Below are 20,405 nucleotides of genomic sequence, written 5' to 3' on the forward strand. Positions count from 1 at the left end.
TCCGGCCTCAGTTTGCGACTGCACTTTAAAGATACTGAGCAAACAACAACATGACATTGCTTGGTATAAATCTCTGGGTTTGCTCAAAAGCTGTCAGGTCAGTAAAAAGCGAGAGCAAAATCCCAACACTTACCCCGACATTCAACAATATGTCAAGGACTTTAAGAAGACACAAAACATAAGGGAAAAGGAGAAATAAAGGATCAGTAAAAAATCATGTTTGAATGATTGATGGCTCATTGTTTACTCATAGGAGAGAAGTAACCACATACAAAACAACTACAAACATACAGTACAGACACATAATGACCTCAAAGATAAACAAAACAACAAGAACAATACGTAACTATTAACAACTGTTACGTCTCTGTCTTTGGCCCCTTTCGAGGAGAGTTGGCATGTCTGTGCCCATGGCCAATCATCTCATCATCCACCCGTGATATATTATTGCATTTTAACATGTGTGTGTGCCCCTAGGAACGTTTGGATAAAACACGAGATACCCTTTCAGAGAGAAAGAGGATGAACCACACACTAACCGAGCAGACCCAGAGCCTTCGAAGAGCCCAAGACCACCTAGAGATACAAAGGTCTGAGCTGGAGGAACATAACAGGGCACTGAAGGAGGTGAGTCACGCTGAGGTTAAAGTGCAACGGCAGGTTACAGTGGTCGAGGCTCCATTTTGAGGTTTATTTGTATGGATGAGGCGTGTGGTGCAGTGGGTTGTGTGTTGGTGTTGGGATCAGGGGGTCACAGGTTCAAACCCCACTGCAGTCAGCATGTCGTTGTGTCCCTGAGACCCTTCACCCCAAAGTGCTCCTGTGGTGATTGTCCACAGTGTTGAGTATGTGAGTCGCTTTGGATAAAAGCGTCTAACAAGTGACGTGTGATGTGATGTAATGAATGTGTACCAGAGCCTGAAGCAACAGCAGGAGGCCGAGCTGCAGGCCCTGGGGGGCTCCCAGCAGCTTCAGCGAGACAAGCAGGAACTCCAGGACAAGGTCACCAATCTGCAGAGTTCTTTGCAAAAGCTACAGAGTGAGAGAGCAGAGATGGAGAGGGTGCTAACGCGCCTCGGTGAAGACATGTCGGGGCTCAGAAAGACTCTGGAGAAGGTGAGCTGCACTGCTGTGTACTTTATGAATTGTTTGACGTGTTGGGAAAATGATTAGGTCTCTTTCTTATTGAGAGTATGATAAAAAGATAAACAGCAGTGGATGCTTCTACTGTCAGCAGCTGGTGGGCTTAGCTTTGCATACAACTGGAAACAGAGGGCCATATTTCCCAAAGTGACTTTTCTTAAAGGGATAGTTCATATTTGTATAAAGAGGGGTTGTATGAGGCACGTATCCATAGTCAGTGTATTACCCACAGTACATCGTGGTTGTCACACCAGGAGTATGGAACAGAAGACAGCAGAACCAGGAGTATGACGTGCTGCTGTGGATTGAAGCAGCAAAGCACATTTGAGCCTCCTAAAAAAGGCCCATCCAAAAATACAAATATCCAAAAAAACATCAGTTTAAGCGTACGCTATATTTATAATAACTCCAATTGTTCCTGATAAAAAATGATGCCTGGTGGCTAGCTGAAGCAGTGGAAATATTCTAGATATAGAGTCAATTGAAACTGATATAGGTTTGTTTGCGTCCTAAACACTGCTGCCCTGTTGCAGCAGCACAGTTCTTATCTCCCAAACTGGGGGTGTGCCAGCCATCATCTAATACACCAACAATAGAAAACCCCACTTGTACAACAATCCTAACTATCCCTTTAACTTTGTAATCCAACTAAGGGTATTCAAACTATTTCACAAATGAGGTACGTAGGATGTATCATAAAGGACAGTTGAGGTTATAAAAATGCAAACAACGTAACGGTCTGATTGGCGATGAGAAGCAGCTTCACAGTGTCAGCTGAAACAGTAAAAGCACAGTCGCTATTTAGAGGGACCCAAGAACATGAAACAGCTTGTTTGTCAGGAGACCTGAAAAGTGTTGATGCTGAATATGAGGTCGACCATCTTAAATATACGAGTGAGCCAAACCTGAAAGGGCTTTACATGTAATTAAAAGCATCTCAGAGTCAATTCTGGAGCTGCTGGCAGCACAGATACGAATATGTGCAGTGTCGCTCAGAAGCCTTCTGCCACATCCCGGATCAGGGCAGTCGCCGAAAGCGTTAAGTTACATTAATGTGCAGTTATAATAATCCATTCGGTAGGAGAGCATCAAGGTAATTAGCTGTTCATCACACTGTAGTCTGTGTCATTGGCGTAATGTAGCTTGTTCCATTTCCCACATATTCATGTCCTTATTCACATGTTGTACAAATCATCTTGTCACGATCGAAACATGTTGGTGGACCGTGAGAACTTCTGAGCTTGGCTTCTGCTACACGCATTACAGGAATGCACATGAGTGCAGAAGAATCATGGTAAAGTCGTTCACGTTATGTCACCCCTCGTGTCGTTGTCAGGTAGAGATGGAGAGGCTGAGGGTGGAGGAGGAGGCGGCGTCTGCTGCCAGAGAGACGGAGCAGCTGGGACAGGAGCTGGCTGAGAGGCAGGCGGAGGTGCAGACAGTGCAGGTGAGACAGTGCTCTGAGAGCCAGGGGGGCAAGAGTCTCTCAGCTGCCAGGGATTAGCCAGGACCAAGAGACTTGTCCGGATCGGGAGGGTTACTTCAAAAATGTAATAATTAGTTACATGTCATAATATGAGTATCAAAATAGAAAAGTAATGTAACCTGAATCCTTTCCGTTGCTTTTGAAAAACCTCAATATCAAATGCAATGCAAATAAAAACGATAAAATAAATAACAATAAGATGATTTTTACTTAAGTGTATGCAACAATGTAACCCATGATATTTCATATACAAATGTTAGTAACAGTTATAGTTAACAAATGCTCTTTAAACCTAATGCATTAAACAAAAGCATAGACTGTACTGTTGTTTAATAAATCAGGTGTCCATCTACTGCATTCAAAAAGAAATGCATTTACAATAAAGAAGAATTAAAGTAGCCTAAATATAAACCATAAAGAAAAGTAGGTAATTCCGTCTACCTATTATATCGATCTTTATTTCAAAATGTATTGTAACCATGTAATCCTGTTGGTAATCTCAAAGTAACAGTAATCTGGTAACTCAGAATACAGTTACCTTTTGTCTGTATCCTGATGACGTAATCTCGTTACATGTAATCCATTACTCCCCAAGCCTGGTCATGATCACATCACTTTGATCGGAGAGCATTCCTGAGTGTAGGTCATTTACTTATTTCATTATACTACCTTTTACTCTTTATATACCAAATTGTTTTTAAACCTGTAGTTTTCATGACTTGTTTATTTTCTTTTACTGCCTTCCGCCATGTAACATGAATTGTATTAATATGTTGTTCTATATACACAAAGACTTAAACATTACCAAGTAGTACTGGTCTAGTACTTGTATCTTCATGTACAGTAGTTGCATACACATCTTGCACTGCATCTGAGTTTCAATGCTGTTACAAATTGAATTTGAATTGAGTTCTATTTAATTGTTTACATGTATCCATAATACTGCCTTGTGCTCTAATAAGAACCCCCTGTGTCAGATCTCGTGACCTCCGTCAGCTCAGCCTCAGAGAAACTCTGTGTGTCCTTCTGGACCAACACTGTTTACACTTACTGACCTCTACTCTTCTCTTACTCATGTTTCACTTCTATAAACTGATGTGAACTGTCCTCAGGCTCAAATGTCCCAGTCGCAGCGCTCACATGCACAGCACCTCCTGGAGGTGACTGCCCGCCATCACCGGGAGTTACATGTGGAGACGGATGGTCTGAGAGACACTCAGCTCCAGGTAGAGCAGGCCTTGGAGAGCAGGGAGAAGGCTCACCGCCAGAGGGTGAGATGCTTAGAGCAACAGGTATCGTGTGCATCATTTATCTTTCTTCTGTTCCATTTATGTCTCTCTGTTTCCTTCCCTCAACCTGTTTTGTTTCTTTGTCTGGAATAGGTGCTGACTCTCAAAGAACAGCTGGATCATGAGACGAGAAGACGAGAGGCTTATTGAATCAGATGCTGCAGCCCGGTGTGTAGGCAGAGCCTGAAGTATGCAGCACCTCTGGCTTCCTCATGCCCTGCTCCTCTGGCAGCGTCCCAACAACAGTATGTTACAAGCTACGTCCACATTCGGAAACACACGCGCACACAAACACTCTCTACGGCGTTCGCTCCCACCCATGCACATGTGCCCTGCGGATTACATTAATCTGCAGGCAAACTCAACAACAACAAACAATGAATGTGTTGTGTAGAAGTGGACTGGATGTGCCAAATTGTTTTAAGGATTTCCTCTGGCTTGGTGCGGTTAGCGTTTCTAAGGCTGTTTATGCTGTGTCATTTGGGAAACAACGTGATGAAAAGTATCTTAGTTGCTGCTTCGTACTGATGATTATTCTATGCTACATGTTCAGAATCAGAGTGCCTTCATTAGTCCCACAGAGGGGACACTTACCAAGTATGTCGAAACACTGTTTGTGTGTTCTAATGAGAATATAGATTCAAATGTTTACAATATGTGTTTGCATATCCCCTGCTTTGATGAGCTAGCCTTTCAGGCAGATGCTATGGTGTTAACTCATTATATGTTCATGTATTTGACTCGACAATGATAATGTGCCATGTGTGATTGTTGTGTGTGCAGAGTGTGTGAGAGCACAGTTATACAATATCTTTTCAGAAAGGTTTTGATAATCAATTATGTTTTCCTTCTGGCCACACAACTTGTTTTGGAAACAGTGTTGGGAAGGACAGCACTGCCCTTTCACGGCATGTGAGTTCTGGCTTGGGCTCGCACCGTTAAAAGCTTTTGTGGATTTAGTGTTGTTGGTGCGAGAATGACCTTCGCTCTCCGTCTCCACTGCTGTCCCGACTGTTTTCTTCCAAACATCGTTGCAGGGCTTTGTGAAGATCATCGTTCCTTCAAAGTTGCTTGTCTGTAATCCTTCTCCAATCCAAACATTCTTTAAATAATGTTTTCTTTTCTGTGATAATAAGAAACATGTCATATATTCATGTGTTTTTGTGTATTCATTCACAAATGGATTTACTGTATGTATGTATGTTTCTTTAGAGCCAAGCTACTTCTTTCTTTCCAGTTCTTACATGCACTTTACTTATTGCATGTTCACTCCAGTACACATGCACGTCTCCTCACGGTGTAGCCCTGCATGACTTTGTAACGGGGCATAGTGAGAGTTCCACTGGAAGGGGAAAACCTTGTCAGAGTTTCTTTAAAGCAGCCCTTTGATTATCATAGATCCGCCCAGTGGTTATCCAGTTACCGGCCGCTCTTCAGCTATTGGCTGGAAGGAGCTAATTATGCAAGGTAGTGAATCCCTGTGGGGGAGGCGGGGCCACAACTGAAAGAACTCCTTTGGCAGGCAGAATAGAGCTTTTATTGAGGATATTTCTAAGCTGACCATCAGGGACCAAATCGCTGGATTGTTAAAAAAAAGCACATCTCAGCTGAATTACGCTGCTCGCTCTCCTTCATTCCTCCCCTCGTTTCACTTTAGTGAGACGAGTGCAGCTTATGCAGTGCCTAGCAGCAAGCAGAATGCAAGGAATCTACAGTATTCCCCTGCCTCACACAAGAAGCCCAGCTCACTACTGAAGGACACGAGAGGGGAGAAGGAGGCCGAGCCGGAGAGCAGCCAGGGGAGGATTCACATTGCTGAGGTTGAGAGGAGGCACGCAGCGTCTCGTCTTGTTCTGCTCTGCTCCTGTTGCCTCAGGTGTGTGCGCTCCTCCCTCCCCTCTGCAGTGCCTGCTGTCAGCAGCTCCATCCCTGGGTGGCTGAGGCCATGGTGTTGGTGCTGCAAGCCCTGCTGCCCTGCTTCTGCACCCTGCTCTCCCTGGAACTGCTGCCTGGGGTGGAACCCGCCGTGCCCCTGGAGGACTTCTACCCCTTCGGCCAGGACGCGGGGGACTCCCAGACCATCGCTCAGGACGACGGAGGCTCCCGGCTCGTGAAGATCTCTGTTGCTTTCCCCTTCTTTGGAGACAGGCACACAGGACTCTATGTAAGTACAGAGCACTTTGTTATCACTGTGTGTTTATGTCTTCTTATGTGTGTGTGTGCACTTTGCAGTTGGCAATTGGAAGTGACATGGTGTGGATTGTATAAGAGCCTCGGGGAGATGGGATCTGGCATGCTGCCAAACACTACATCGTGTGCCCTTTGAGAGTGTGCATGTGTGTCTCACGAGCTCTGGTGTGTAACCTCATTTGGAGAATATCATGTTGTTCTCCCCCTGGGTGGAATCAAAATGCTCCATGACATTCTCTGAGTGCACCGAGGGAGAGTGTGTGAGAAACTATTAGCAGCACAGTGGTAAGCCCCGTTCTAATAAGTCTACAATGAGCTGTTAAAGGCATTGACAGTTTGTGTTCTCACTGTTGCTGCGGATGGAGCATCTGTGAGCAGTTCTCTTTAGGAGAGAGAGTGGGGGGGATATGCTTGCCAGAGAGAGAGAGAGAGAGAGAGAGAGAGAGAGAGAGAGAGAGAGAGAGCTCATGGGAGGAAGCTGAATGGTTTGACAAGGATTTCCGCGCACCACACTGAGCACACTTTGATCTTCCTTTGTCATGTATTGGGTCAGTTCCAGCGCATGGAGAGGCAGAACTCCCTTAAATCAACACCACCTGTTGTGGTCATGCATCCGCATGGGCTTTCAGACTCCCCTCCTTCTCGCTCCGAGCCCCGCCTGCCCCTCCCTGTGCAAACCGTGGGCAGGGGAGCCCGAGGAACCATGGCAACAATGGGCAAGGTCAAAGGTCATCGTTCTAATCTAAGCATCTACGCCAAGGGGGTGATGTCAGTCTTCCAATAAAGACATTTTTAAAACTCTTTTGCATCTACACAAAGTGCATAGACACTGGCACGGTATCTTTAAGTGCAGGGTTTGAGTTGTGTGTCTTTTATAAACTCAACACTCGTTACTCACAAATCCTCAAATCACGCAGCAGAGCCAGGACCCCTTGGTGTCACTCTTTGATGCACCGGGTGCTTCTTTGGAGTTCTTTTGACACAGTCATGATAGTCTGATAGACGTGAACAAGTGGTTAACCTTATGCGACATATGTGAAACAAGTTTTATTATGTAATGCACATACCTTTGTTTAAGTGTTCTAAGTAAGTGAAATGTGTTTCAAACGTGATGTTAGGTAAATAAACATGTATGAAGAAACGTAAGTCTGCTGTGTCGGTGATGTAGGATAAGTGTTTATCATATTTAATGTAAGTAAGGAGAGCGTGCTAGTAGTTGGCTAGATGAAGGCAACACAACTGTGTGTTTTAGGAAAAGTCATGGTTTTGGTTCAAATGTATTTCAGATTGAACTTAATTTAAATACGATCGGAATGTTACGTTTGTGACGTAAGATAACTTATATTTGTATATCATTTCAAACAAGCCAACATTGACTTTTAGTTTCCTAACGGAGCCTACTCTTGGGTAAATTAACTTATCTATCCATCAAGCCACCCCTTGCTCTTTACGTGACTTCATCTGAACCCCCCCTTTGCACTTGTCATTATTACTATGGCCACTGGAGGCAGCGCTGCATAAACAGAACGGGCAGTAGGGGGATGCAGATAGTTCTGTTTGGACCGAGCTGCAACACTTTGCACGTTGGGAATGAGAATGCCCTGAAACTCACTCTTGGACTTTGTTTGTATCCCAATTGCTTTCCAGTTGTGGTCCTTCCCAGATGTGACTGGATTCCAGCACATCACTTATCATGTGATAAACCTGATACACATCATTTGAATTGCTTGTGTCTCATATTGAATTCCGATCTGATAGAGATCAAACCTGAGAAGTCCACACTCTGACACATGCCGTGTGGTGGTGATGTGATATCCTGCATAGGGTTGGGTATCGTTTGAATTTCCACGATTCCGATTCCGATTCCGATTCTACTTTTCGATTCCGGTTCTTAACGGTTCTCGATTCCGATTCTTTGAGGGGCAGGGTAAAAAAATGATACATGCTTCTTCCACCAAAAAAATTACATTTATTCGAGAAACTTTTACACAGGTTAGTTTAAAGTAATATTCACATTAATCAGTCTGTTTATATTCACTGCTATGTAACTTTAACCTGAGAACCACTGAAGCTACAACAGTGCAACAGTCCAACTTTTAAAAACAGTTCTTGTTGAGAAAAACAAGCATATCTGCCTCTCAGGCATACCGGGAAGAAATGTTTGAACATTTTGAAGTAAAATGCTTCAATCTGGTGCACACGCAGAATTACTAGAGACTAGATCTAGGGGGTATAACTCTAAACACCCATATGAAAAAGATCGGTTTACATTTTAATAATTAAATAACAAATAGCCTACATGTAACGCATTTTATTTTTGTTGTTCATTCATATCTTATTTTACTATTTTATTTATGCATATTTTTTTATCTCCAGTTTAAAACGATATGTCTGGTTTACTGTCCTATAGTATACATTGGACTGATTTCAAACCTGTTTTATCCCAATAATTATAAAAGAGAGCCTTGGAAATATGTGTTTACATAAATTGTGACCAAAACGTTTGAGACCCACTGAGATAACTTAGACTAAAGTGAACTATCTAAACACTGAGAGTCCTTTACCTCACTGAGCTGTAGTTATCAGCCTCTCAGTCTGACTGGAGAGGACTCTCCTCCACATCATTGGAGAAACATCTTCTTCTTCCGTGAGAGCAGCTAGCACCAGATGCTAATAACAACAGCGCCCTCCCTTTCTCCCTCGCTCACTCGCACTTTGGCTGTGAGCTGCGGTTGCCAGATAAGCCAACATCCCCCATTTTCATCACTTGCAGCGCCCATCGTACAGGGCAAATGAAAAGTGTAACCGGGATGAAAAGGGTGTTACATTTACTTAATTATGAATGTTGTTACATCAAGGCCGAAAATTAGGATGAGCACCAACGGTCAAAACATTTTTTTTTTCTCCCAGAGCTGTCAGCGCAGCGCCTCCACAGACCTGGCGCCCTCGGCGAACATTTATAATGCCAGTGCGACGGGCCGGCCCTGGCCTCAGGTTACGCTGTAGGAAATGTAGATACAACGCTACATTGTCCGCCCCGCTGCAGTCATGCAGTAGGCTACGGAGAGCGGCGAGAAACATTTCCTCAGGAATCGAAAAGCGGAACCGAAATTCACATTTCTAAATGATGCCGTTGGAATCGAAATGTTGGAACCGGTTCCGAACCGGAACCGGTTCTCGGTACCCAACCCTAATCCTGCATCTCATTAGAAACGTAGTTCCGTAGTCACGCAAGGCATTTCAGATTGTGACAGGCACTTGAACTTACAGTCACTCATTTGAATGCCTCACCTGAATGCATTAAGCATTAGAAGGAGAAGCACAGAGGCCCACATGGAGAGCTTTGCACAGTTCATGTGTCAGTGAGCTGCTACATGTGTGTGAACAGTGTGTTCCGAGCCACATGGAAGCAGGAGACCCACACTGATGTAAGATGGCTTTCTCTATTAGCATAACTGGTTCTGTTAAGGAACACCTTAAAACCCCTCAAAGCAAATCCCTTTACCCATACCCTCCTTTAGCAGTTGTGATCAAGTCCCACAGCAGTGGCAGACGTTTGTATCTAACATGACCAGATCCCTCACCTCCCTGTACACACACGCACCCCCCGTCCTGCCCCCGTCCTGCTTGTGCCTGCTGGTAACCAGGCTGTCCCTCTGTTATGGTTTGTGTCTGGGAGTGTTCACATGTTGCTGGGATCTCTCCTCCTCCAGGTCCCCCAGCCCCTCCTCCCACGCCTCAGATAACATGGCAGGGGTCTTCCCCCTGGAACTGTCCAGCTGCTCTATCTGAGAAATGACCAATCACTTTAACAGAACACAGATGTATCTGCAAAGCATCTTCTCGGCTTCCAAACAATGCAGTTCATGGATTAACTTCTCTTAAGGATGCCCAGTGTAAAGAACATGAAGGACGATGTTCAAGGTCAGAGAGGAAAGAACAACATTGTGAAAGCAGATGTGAGAATACATGATTATGATTAATGGTATGTATTGTGGATGCATAAACGTTTCTAGGGCTTGTTGTAAATGTTTATATTCTAAAACATGTTATGTATAGTATTCAAATCTTCAACATACTGTGGTATTTGTCAACATTCAAATCCATTTTTCAAGAGTCCTGCCAAGATCATGCTAAAGAGTAACTTTGCTTCACAGATTGCACATCTGCTAGTGCTCATCTGCTCTTCCAAAGAGGTCCAACACTAGCTGGAGCTCTTCACTCACTCACTCACTCACTCACTCACTCACTCACTCACTCACTCACTCACTCACTCACTCACTCACTCACTCACTCACTCACTCACTCACTCACTCACTCACTCACTCACTCACTCACTCACTCACTCACTCACTCACTCACCCCTCTGCACGGCCCAAGGATGTGTGCTAAGTCTGATCTGTGCTCTGAATGGGTGCTTTCTATACGCATGTGTGGGATAAGAGGCCGAGTTATTTTAACAGCTCATATGCAACTGACAGGATATGTCTGCACATACTTCAAAAAAGCCTGAAAGTCTTCAAGTAAATGATGTCCTTCAAAGGATCAGTTTTGAGCTTTCTTATGGAGAGTTCAGTTAGAAGACACCGCACTAAAGTCTGCATATAAACTATGAAGCTGGAGATCAAAGCTGAGCTGAGCATAAACACTGGGCGCTGGTTTGTGTGAAAATGGCAAGTCGTGGTTTTACAGGACGGTTTTGACCAGACTGCGTCTTGGCCAGAGCGCAGCGACTTCCTGCAGCCTCTGCTGGTTGGCTCTTAGGCACTTTGTGATGACAAGACTCCAGGAAGTCAACGCACCCTGCCAACAAATAATCCGCTACATCTTCTCATCTAGTTCTTGGCAGGAAAGAAAATAAGCCTATTTCCCGAAATATCCAACTTTTCAATTGAGATTAATGTAAAACATTTTCACATTTAATACCTACAAACAACTACATCCCTTTTATACATGTACCCAATGTTTACAACTAAGTTCAAACCCTCTAGTTGCCTTGACTCCCGGGGAAACACAGGACACACCACTTGTGTTAACTATTGTTGTGTCTCTTGTCAGAGCATGATGCCCATGTGAGCAGCGCCGGGCTGCACTGGTGTACTTCCCAACGCTAGCTACAGTAGCTGTATGGGTACTCGTCTCGTCCAATGGTATGTTAGCAAGTTAATGTTACGCTAGCAAAACATTACTTGTGGCTAATTAATTAGAATAGATATCTAACATAAATAAACAGAACGTTAATACAACTTTAACACATTCTCTTTAGTAGCTATTCTTCCTGCCTGAGTCACATCAGATGTTCCTCGTCAATGCTGGTTATGTCACAAACAACAACTTACATGAACCCATTCTATTTCACCACGTCATGAAAGTGTGTCTTTTGTTATATTTTCTTTTTAGAGACCCCTCGCCAAAACATTTCACTTACTAAATGACTTCAAATGATTCGATAGCATGTTACTGGTTCTTTGTGCACTGATGATAGTTATACATTCCAAGAAGTGTGTTTGAAATGGTTTGAATATCCTCTTGTGTATTTTTTATTTACTCAACGGAGGAATCTTTCCTCTGGAATCTTCTTTAGCGAGCACAATGATAGTTACACAAATGAACAGCACAACAAACCTTCAGTTTCAATGGGTGTTTTCGCTCAGTCTTTCCCATGTGTAAATAAAGGGCTCAGGAAACAGGCCAAGTGCAAAGACTGGTCATTTCCTTCAGTCTCATCAAATAAGTGTAAAAGTTTGTAACTGTGAAACCTCAGTTTTGACACGGAACACTAATGTATTCCTGCCCTGATTCATGGGCACCTTTTCATTTTGGCTTTTGCGTTGGTTGACTCAAGCCAGATGAAAGTTTATTTTAGTCCATAAATTGCTTGGCTCTAAAGAAAACCAAAAAAGCTAAATCCTGGATATATCCGGAAAAAAACTTCCCAAAAAACAACAAGGGAGTCGTAGAGTGGAGTGGCAGCATGAGAGTGAGGGGACGAGGTAGGGGGAGAGGCACTTCTTCCACGGTGTGCTGATCGCACCTCTCTCCCTGTGACCCTGACCTTGGTCACGTTACAGCATAGCACAAGGCAGCTCTGAACCATTCACTCTCTCCCATACGTGTGATGCATACGCACCCTCTACTGAGGGTATGCACCAGTTATAGCCTTGTTTAAATCCATGAGAACAAGTCTGTGAAAACTATGTTGTAAGTTCAAATTCCTCTAAGGTCATTGACATGTCAAAGCAGTCCCTTAAACATCTTAACAAGTAAGAAATACACTTTTCAAGCTATTCCAGATGCCTCTAAAGACTGGATTGGGCCATTTATTCCAGCTTTGGAAAGTAAACTCTCTTTAGTGTTGAGCATGATACTCTCATGTTGCTGCTGTAAGAGGGGTGCCTTCCAGCCTGCTGCCGCCACAGGTCTCTCACTAGTGGGCATGTTGGTGTCGTTCCTGTGCATCCTTCCATCCACCCAACACTGTGCCCTCTCTTGTTTTTCTCCCGTTACATGATAGCGCTCTGGCTGACCCCCGGGCCCTGCCCCTGCAGCCGGTCCTCTTTCTGCCCACATCAGCCATGTTCTCACCACGCCGATGCAGAGGGGAAGACTGTGGTCGGGCAATTAACTTCGCCCCTGTGCCGTGCCAAACAAAACTTCCTTTGCTGTTTTTACAGCAAAGTCCTTCAAATGATGGCTTTCATTCATGCAGGGAGCAACGCCGCCCCTCTGACGTTGCTTTGTCGCTGTCACGTGCCACTTGAATCATGAGAGAGTCAAAGGTCACGCCGGGGACTAGGATACACAGGACAGATGCCATGGTGCATCTCCTGTTGTTCATCCAGAATATGTGTCTGAAAGAATGTCAGCCTTCAGTGGACATGTTCAACCCATAAGCCTGTAGATCCTTTCATTGGTGGACCTTCCCTGTGATGTGTGTCTGATATAAGTACACGCAGGGTTAGGGCTACTCTACTCATTCCAATCATAATCTTTCATTACAAATACAATTGAACACATCGCAAAGTGCTACTTTAGAATCGACTACATGAATCAGTTGTGTCTCCTCTCTCGTTGACTTTGTGGACCCTACTTCCTTTTTATTCATAATGTGTAGCTTTTCCTGCAACTCCCACTAGCTCTGTTAACTAGCATCATTGCAATAACCCTCTGAAACACAGTTACTGTCTTGGTTCTGTGGCTTTCGGCTTGCTGTTGCTCCATCAGTCCTGAGTCTAACTAAGAATGATTGTCATTATACATGTAAAGTGTCAGTAATTGCAGACAATACTCATCTTAATTGTTTGAATTGCAAATCAAAATCCAAAGATATTTGATTTGCAATGAAAAAAAAGTGAATTTATGAAATGGTTTTCTGTTGCCTTGACAACAATGAGTTGCTTAATTGCTTCTGCAATACACACTGACCTGCCCAAGTTGATATTTGAGGAAGTTTATATTATACAATACTGCAGTGCTGAGTGTGCGTTTCTCACAGAGGAGACGTGTGCACGGTGGGTTCATTTATCTGGCTACTTTGCTGTAGGCAGACATCTGTGGCGTGAGCAGCACACACCTGTTGTGTTCAGCTTCTGTCATGTCATGGAGTAAAGAAAGTGAAGTCCAAACACCCGCTAAGCTTCCCCGTGCTGCTGCTAGCCCCGTGAGGTCAGAACACCTCTGGTTGACCACCTTTCCTCCTCTTCTCATCACTTCTACTCTAACCCCTCCTCAACGCACACACAGGTGCCAGTGGCTTCTTCCTTTTGAACACAAGATATCACTATTCACATTCCAAATCTGTTCTCCTCAGGTCAACAACAACGGCCTTGTGTCTTTCCTGAGGGAGGTGTCCCAGTTCACTCCTGTAGCATTTCCGATCGCGGGGGACAGAAGGGTTGTGGCGCCATTCTGGGCCGATGTGGATAACCGTCGAGCAGGGAGAGTGTTCTATAGAGAGAGCCAGGAGCCCTCCAGCCTGCGGAGGGCCTCAGGGGAAGTCAAGGCGTACTTTTCAGAGTTCTCCAACTTCAATGCAACATGGGTCCTCATCGCGACATGGCACCAAGTGACTTTCTTTGGAGGCAGCTCTCTCACACCGGTATAACTCACACTACACTTCACAGCTGTCCCTCTTTATGTGACTGATTCTCTAGGCATGATTCAAGTACCTCGATCAGTGGTTCTTAAGCAGGGTGTGCAAGTGACATTACTTAAACAGGCCAACCTGGCACAGGCCGAGGATTAGCACATGTAGGGGGGGGGGATTATTTTTCTAAATAAGGCTCAATTAGTTTATAAAATAGAATTTGTGATTTTATTTTAAAAACACATCCAATATACAGTGTTTGTGTTGAGAAAGGATGCATTTAATATTGTCATATTATTCTTCAGTAAATGGATTGGTACACACCTACACAGACCTGTGTCAGTTATAACTTTATACATCCTATGTTACCAGAAAGAGTGTGATAAAACCTAGTTTGAATGCAGATAAGTTGAAAGAGTTAACTGAATGTAATAAACAAACTGTTTAAAGATCCACTCTAAGAGATAGTAGTAAGAATGCAAACTTGTTTAAAAAAAATATTTTTAACAATATTAACTTTTTAATTAATTTGTTATGTTGATGTTAAATTACACTGCAAAAAGTTAATATGGTTAAAAACATTTTTTTTAACAATATTAACTTTTTGCAGTGTAATTTAATTTAATTAAAAAATCAGCCGAAATAAACACATATAAAATAAATGGATATTTGAGTTTATTTGATAAGAAACTACTGGAATCCACTGGCCTAGATGACCTCAGATTCCAGGAAATAGCATTCTTGTTAGCAGTTCACTTTGGGTTGTAATTATTGTTTGTGTCAAGCTAATGTGTCGCTATCTGCCTCACCAGCAGGCCCAGATGAGTCTATATGTCTGTAGCCTGAGTGAGATTAAGCAATCTGCAAAACAAGAAGTCGTTTCATTTCATTTCCATCTTTATTTTGAACAGATAAATAAAAAAGTTAAAAAACAGAATACCGTATTGTTAGAGTACAGTATTTATCAATATAATATTTATATATTCAACAAAAAATGTCATATTAATAATAATAAATCATATGTGTCCAAAGGGAGCAGGAGGAAGCAAATGCTTATTAATTCCCACCCCTTACATACTGCTGATCAATGATGATCCTTTAAATCATTTCTGCAAGTTATTCCTACTCACATATTTACATTTATACATATATTTACAATCATTTCTCATCTTCAATCACCTTTCTTCATTCTCATAGTTTTCCAAAAAAGTCTTTCTGTCAGATAAATGTATTTGACCTAATTCCGTGGAATCAGGAAATGGTTGAACTGAGCCTGTTCCTTTCTATGCAGGTAAACACTTTCCAAGTGGTGCTCATTACAGACGGAGAGCTTTCCTTCACGATATTCCAGTACAATAATATCACGTGGACCACAGGCATGCACACCAGCAGTGGAGGAAACCTGGCTGGGCTGGGAGGGATTGCAGCACAGGTAAGATCACCTTGTCGTGGACTCCAAGGACATACTTCACCATTGTGTTATTACGTTAGATTAGAACACATATTACTAAGAAATACAGTTTGCATTCAACCAGAATTGCAAAGAGTATAGTGCAGATGAGGTTACAGTATATTCAGTTATATGGGTTACGGTATATACAGGTTGTTCCATGAGATACATGGTTTTATAAATATTAAATATATACTGTATTTACAGATAAAGTGCGAGGCATTTATGGAACAAATGTAGGGTTTCAGGCATAGTCAAATGCAGATTGAATACATATTAATACAGTGAAATAAGCAGTGTACAGTAAGGTCCCTGAGTGTGAGGAGCTGTGGGTAGAAGCCCCATGAGTATGAAAGGGGAGTGTGTTGGCGGGCTAGTGCAGTCGTTTGAAGGTCATGGGCTGGGAGGGTAGTGGGCTAGTTCTGAGTTGAAGAATTCAGCAGGGTTATGTTGTTGTGGAAGAAACTGTTCCTGAGCCTGCTGCTTCGGGATCTACACAGCCATGTTGTTGTGTGCGGGGTCCGTGATGGTGCTTTGAGCTGAGGTGCTGCTGCGACTTTCTAACCACACTGGAGGCGTTGAGCGACCAAGAGAGATCCTCAGAGATGTTTGAGATGTTAAAGGTGGAGACTTGTCCACCTGAGTCCCATTATGTAAATGGGGTGTGTCCGCAGCCTTAGGTCTTGGGGTAGTATTGGTGTTGTTGAGGGGAAGGTTATTGTAAGCACACCGGTAGCTGAACTTCCTTCCTGTAGGCTGATGCATTGTTGTTAGTAATCAGGCCTACTGCCGTGGTGTCATCTGTTGGAGCAATGCACAGGAGTGAAGTCATGGTTGAAAAGGGAGTAGAGGTGTTCAGGTTCAGAGTGGAGGGGGGGGACTGTTGATCAGAAGGGCCAGTGTCCAGGCAGTTGGTCTGTTGGGACGAGGTGTGGGAGAGTTGATCTTGTTGGGTTTTTGCTGTGTGAATAAAAGACACAAACAGTGCTGTTTGTAATGTACTGATGTTTGGGGAGCAGTGGAGGACAACACTTGATGTACAGGATGACACGTGAAGAAACAAAGCAGTTGTCTTTAGATGTCTGGACTCTGGTTCAGCCGTCTCTTGATGTCTGCCTTGTCGTTTCTCTCCTCCCAGGCAGGCTTCAATGCTGGTGATGGTAAGCGCTATTTCAACATTCCCGGCTCTCGCACTGCCGATGTGGTAAATGTCGAGGGAACCACTAACGTGGGCCAACCGGGCAAATGGGTCTTTCGTATCGATGATGCAAATGTGGAAGTTGGTGGCTGCAATGATTCTGGTAAGTCCCACACTGACTAACAGATCAATCCTTCTGCTCCTGGCTGTCTTAATACTTTTGCTTTTGGGTGTGTGTTAAATGGACCTCTCTCTACAGCATCAGTGTGCCAGCACCTGCGACCTTGTCGGAACGGAGGCCAGTGCATAGACGACTGCATCACGGGAAACCCCTCCTTCACTTGCTCCTGCCTGGCTGGCTTCACCGGGCAAAGATGCCAGATCGGTGAGTTGTGGTTGACACAGCCTATTTCTCCATGAGTACCTTGGATCAGTGTGTGAAAATAATATTACTACAATACACCTGACTTGCCAAAAGGACACATTGATATTTCCCTAATACAGTACCTGTATCATTTGAATCTGTTCTATTTTCACTGTTCGTTGACAGAAGTGTTCTTCTAATTAAAAGAGTCACACCACTTCCTTTGTATGTTCTCCCTGTCTCTGTAGATGTTGATGAGTGTGCCTCATATCCGTGCCAGAACGGAGGGACTTGTGCAGACCGGATTCATAGCTTCCTCTGTCACTGTCCTGCTGGATACACAGGGAGTCAGTGTGAAGCAGGTACTAAAGACTCTGGAACGGAAAGGGATAGGGTTAGATATTTCACAGGGGTTATATGAGGGGGGTTGCAGTGTCATTACATCTAAATAAAGCTGTGAATATATTCTGAATAAATTGTACAACTATATTGATTTTTTAAATGTCTGAAATAAGTTTTGCTATTTCCCCAAAAGAAGTTGAGCTGACATTTGTACTCTATTCCACTCTCATTATTTCACCCTCTGCATGTTCTAAATACTCCCAACAACTCAGATGAATGACATTATTTTGTGCACTTTCCAAAATACAATGTATTTCAAATACCTTGGTCTTGCCTCTCTGGGGCTTCTTGCCTCCTCCCACAGTCCAGCCTGAGGAGCTGTATCAATCCTCTCTAATACCTTTCACAGCCAGCAGTGCATACTTGCAGCGTGAGGGGAGCAGTGTGGCGGATATATTAATCAGCTGAGTAAATATTCCATGAGCGTCTGTGTGTGTGTGTGTGTGTGTGTGTGTGTGTGTGTGTGTGTGTGTGTGTGTGTGTGTGTGTGTGTGTGTGTGTGTGTGTGTGTGTGTGTGTGTGTGTGTGTGTGTGTGTGTGTGTGTGTGTGTGTGTGTGTGTGTGTGTGTGTGTGTGTGTGTGTGTGTGTGTGTGTGTGTGTGTGTGTGTGTGTGTGTGTGTGTGTGTGTGTGTGTGTGTGTGTTACAGACATTGACGAGTGCAAAGACAGACCGTGCCTCAACGACGCGCTGTGTGTGCAGGGTGCTGGCACGTTCACCTGTGTGTGTGCGCCGGGTTCCACTGGTGTCCTCTGTGAGACAGGTGAGTGGCGCTTTTCACAGGACATATGTTCTGCTGCTTTCTACATCAAACTCAGTCATTCTGGCAGATGTGTTCATCCAGAGAGTTCCCCAGTCTACCTGACAAACCGGTCCACGTTGAGGTTATGGTTGAATTCATTGTGTTCCTTTGGGTCACACGATGTAGCAAAGAAACCATCGTGAGAAAGCGGATAACGCTCTCTGAAGTCAGGTCGGTCTGTAAAAAGACATGTACTAATCTGGATCTCTTTGTGATTGACTTGTTGATGAAACCTGATTCCAGCGGGGAATTGAATGACCAGGCCCGGCACAGTTCATGAGTCCTTGTTTCTACATGAGACAGGATTCACTGTTAATGCCAGACACCTGGTCAGTGGAACTATGCCTTCAGAAGGGAAGTGCAATGCTGATGAACTGACTTTTGTGCATCCTTCAGATATGAACGAATGTGAGTCACAGCCGTGTCTGAACGAAGGAGAGTGCATGGATCTGGTGGCCAACTTCACCTGTGTGTGCCCCGCTGCCTTCACCGGAACACTCTGTGGAACAGGTGACTTAAAGTCAACTTTATTCTAGGGTAACACACCAAACGGATCATTGTAGCATGCCATACACCCCTCTGTGTCAGCCCTGTTCCAAAAGGGCTGATGCTGTGTCTGTAGCTTCTAAATGCTAATGCGCTGCTGCTGGCCACGCCCCTCAGAGAAGTGATTGGTTAAGAAAACACAATGGTGATCTAGGAGGTGATATGGTGGGTGGGAGTTACCATGGTTGGTGTTTGGCTAATGGATGCTCAACCCAAAAAACATTGTGACATCACAAAGTGACCAACATCTGATCAGCTGATTTTCAGACAGGTTTTCATATAGATGGATCCCCTCTCTTTTTGTCCTGATCCATTTATATAAAAAGTAAACCTGTCTGAAAATCAGCTGATGTTGGTCCCTTTTGAAACAGGGCTGAAACAGAGGGGTTTATGGGATGCTACAGTGGGGGATCTGTTTGGTATTTGGAGCCAAACACTTCAGGCTGCGGCCCCACGAGGACGAATTTGGTCGTTTGCGTTACTGTTTAGTGTCATATAGACCGTTCGGCCACACGAGGACGACCGAATACGGCACTAAACGACTGAGGAAACGACAACGGGTCCCAAGGTGGATAGAAATGCTGGGGGGTCAAACAGCTCCGTGTGTGCGCCCTATACGGACATTTTCAGATCACTGATAGTGATTGCGCAATAGCCCCGCCTCTCCCCACCTCTTCTGCTCACCTCCGCTTACCCCGCGCCAGTGCTGAAGTGTTTCGCCACCAACAACAACAACAATGGCGGATCGCAGAGTTGCTATCGTGCTCCGGACGCTATTGACCATGCTACAGTTGTTTGTGCAACATCTACAGCAATAATGATGAGGCAATAGCCCCGCCTCTCCCCACCTCTGCTGCTCACCCCGTGTCAAAGTAAACTGCACCCTGAATTCAGATTATTTATCTTTCTCTCGATGTGGACCTAAACGCGAGTGAAGTCTAATCTGACAGGACGGAGACACGCAGCTCTGCTCACCTGCAGCTCCTCCCGCTGCAGCAAAACACACACTTCAAGTCAGATCATCACCCTTAGCTATTTTAATTACCTCTCAAACTAAACTAGTTATAAATATGTTTATTTTTACTGTCGGCCGGGTCACTGATTACTGGATCAGCTGCTGCATGAGACAGACACTGACGCTGTCCGAAGAGAGGGAGGAAAAAGAGAGGCTCCGTGTATTTTATTATTATAATATATAGAGTCGTTATTCATTTGTTTTAAAGCTCAATAAATAACAAAGAAGACTTTGACCGGCACTTTTATCATTTTGTGGGAAGATTTAAACTTTAATACACGTTGACTGGCGAAAAACTCTGCCCGGTTCCCTCGGCCCCCACCGCGGAGAATAAACAGAAGGGCAACCATGACAACCATGCTTCTTCGCTGCTTTTGTGGAGGAAGTTACAGCGCCACCTACAGGCTCCTGCATATGTACTGCAGCTTCTCCAGCGGTTGGAGCTAAACGGAGCGGTCTCGTGTGGGCAGACACTATCCGGTGAATATTGCATGT

General features: G+C 44.2%; 2 protein-coding genes across 5 annotated transcripts in view; both read left to right on the forward strand.

The window, feature by feature from the left end:
* The window catches only part of crocc2 (ciliary rootlet coiled-coil, rootletin family member 2), a 56,994-nt gene extending 51,926 nt beyond the window's left edge, over positions 1–5,068 (forward strand). The window contains exons 32-36 of the mRNA XM_034080541.1: positions 478–627; positions 916–1,116; positions 2,480–2,590; positions 3,742–3,921; positions 4,012–5,068. Coding sequence (XP_033936432.1) covers positions 478–627; positions 916–1,116; positions 2,480–2,590; positions 3,742–3,921; positions 4,012–4,068 — 699 coding nt within the window. The 3' untranslated portion in view covers positions 4,069–5,068. The remainder of the gene's footprint in view (positions 1–477; positions 628–915; positions 1,117–2,479; positions 2,591–3,741; positions 3,922–4,011) is intronic.
* Positions 4,074–20,405, forward strand: part of sned1 (sushi, nidogen and EGF-like domains 1) — a 50,493-nt gene continuing 34,161 nt past the window's right edge. For 3 of the 4 annotated variants that reach the window (XM_034080546.1, XM_034080545.1, XM_034080543.1), the window contains exons 1-8: positions 5,476–6,082; positions 13,919–14,206; positions 15,486–15,626; positions 16,783–16,945; positions 17,042–17,167; positions 17,395–17,508; positions 18,197–18,310; positions 18,746–18,859. In XM_034080546.1, the coding sequence (XP_033936437.1) occupies positions 5,864–6,082; positions 13,919–14,206; positions 15,486–15,626; positions 16,783–16,945; positions 17,042–17,167; positions 17,395–17,508; positions 18,197–18,310; positions 18,746–18,859 (1,279 nt within the window). In that variant the 5' untranslated portion in view covers positions 5,476–5,863. Of the gene's footprint in view, positions 4,164–5,475; positions 6,083–13,918; positions 14,207–15,485; positions 15,627–16,782; positions 16,946–17,041; positions 17,168–17,394; positions 17,509–18,196; positions 18,311–18,745; positions 18,860–20,405 lie in introns of those variants that run through there. The other variant, XM_034080542.2, reaches the window with a different exon arrangement.

Source organism: Pseudochaenichthys georgianus, chromosome 4 (genome assembly GCF_902827115.2).
Source record: "Pseudochaenichthys georgianus chromosome 4, fPseGeo1.2, whole genome shotgun sequence".
NCBI classification, from domain to species: Eukaryota; Metazoa; Chordata; class Actinopteri; order Perciformes; family Channichthyidae; genus Pseudochaenichthys; species Pseudochaenichthys georgianus.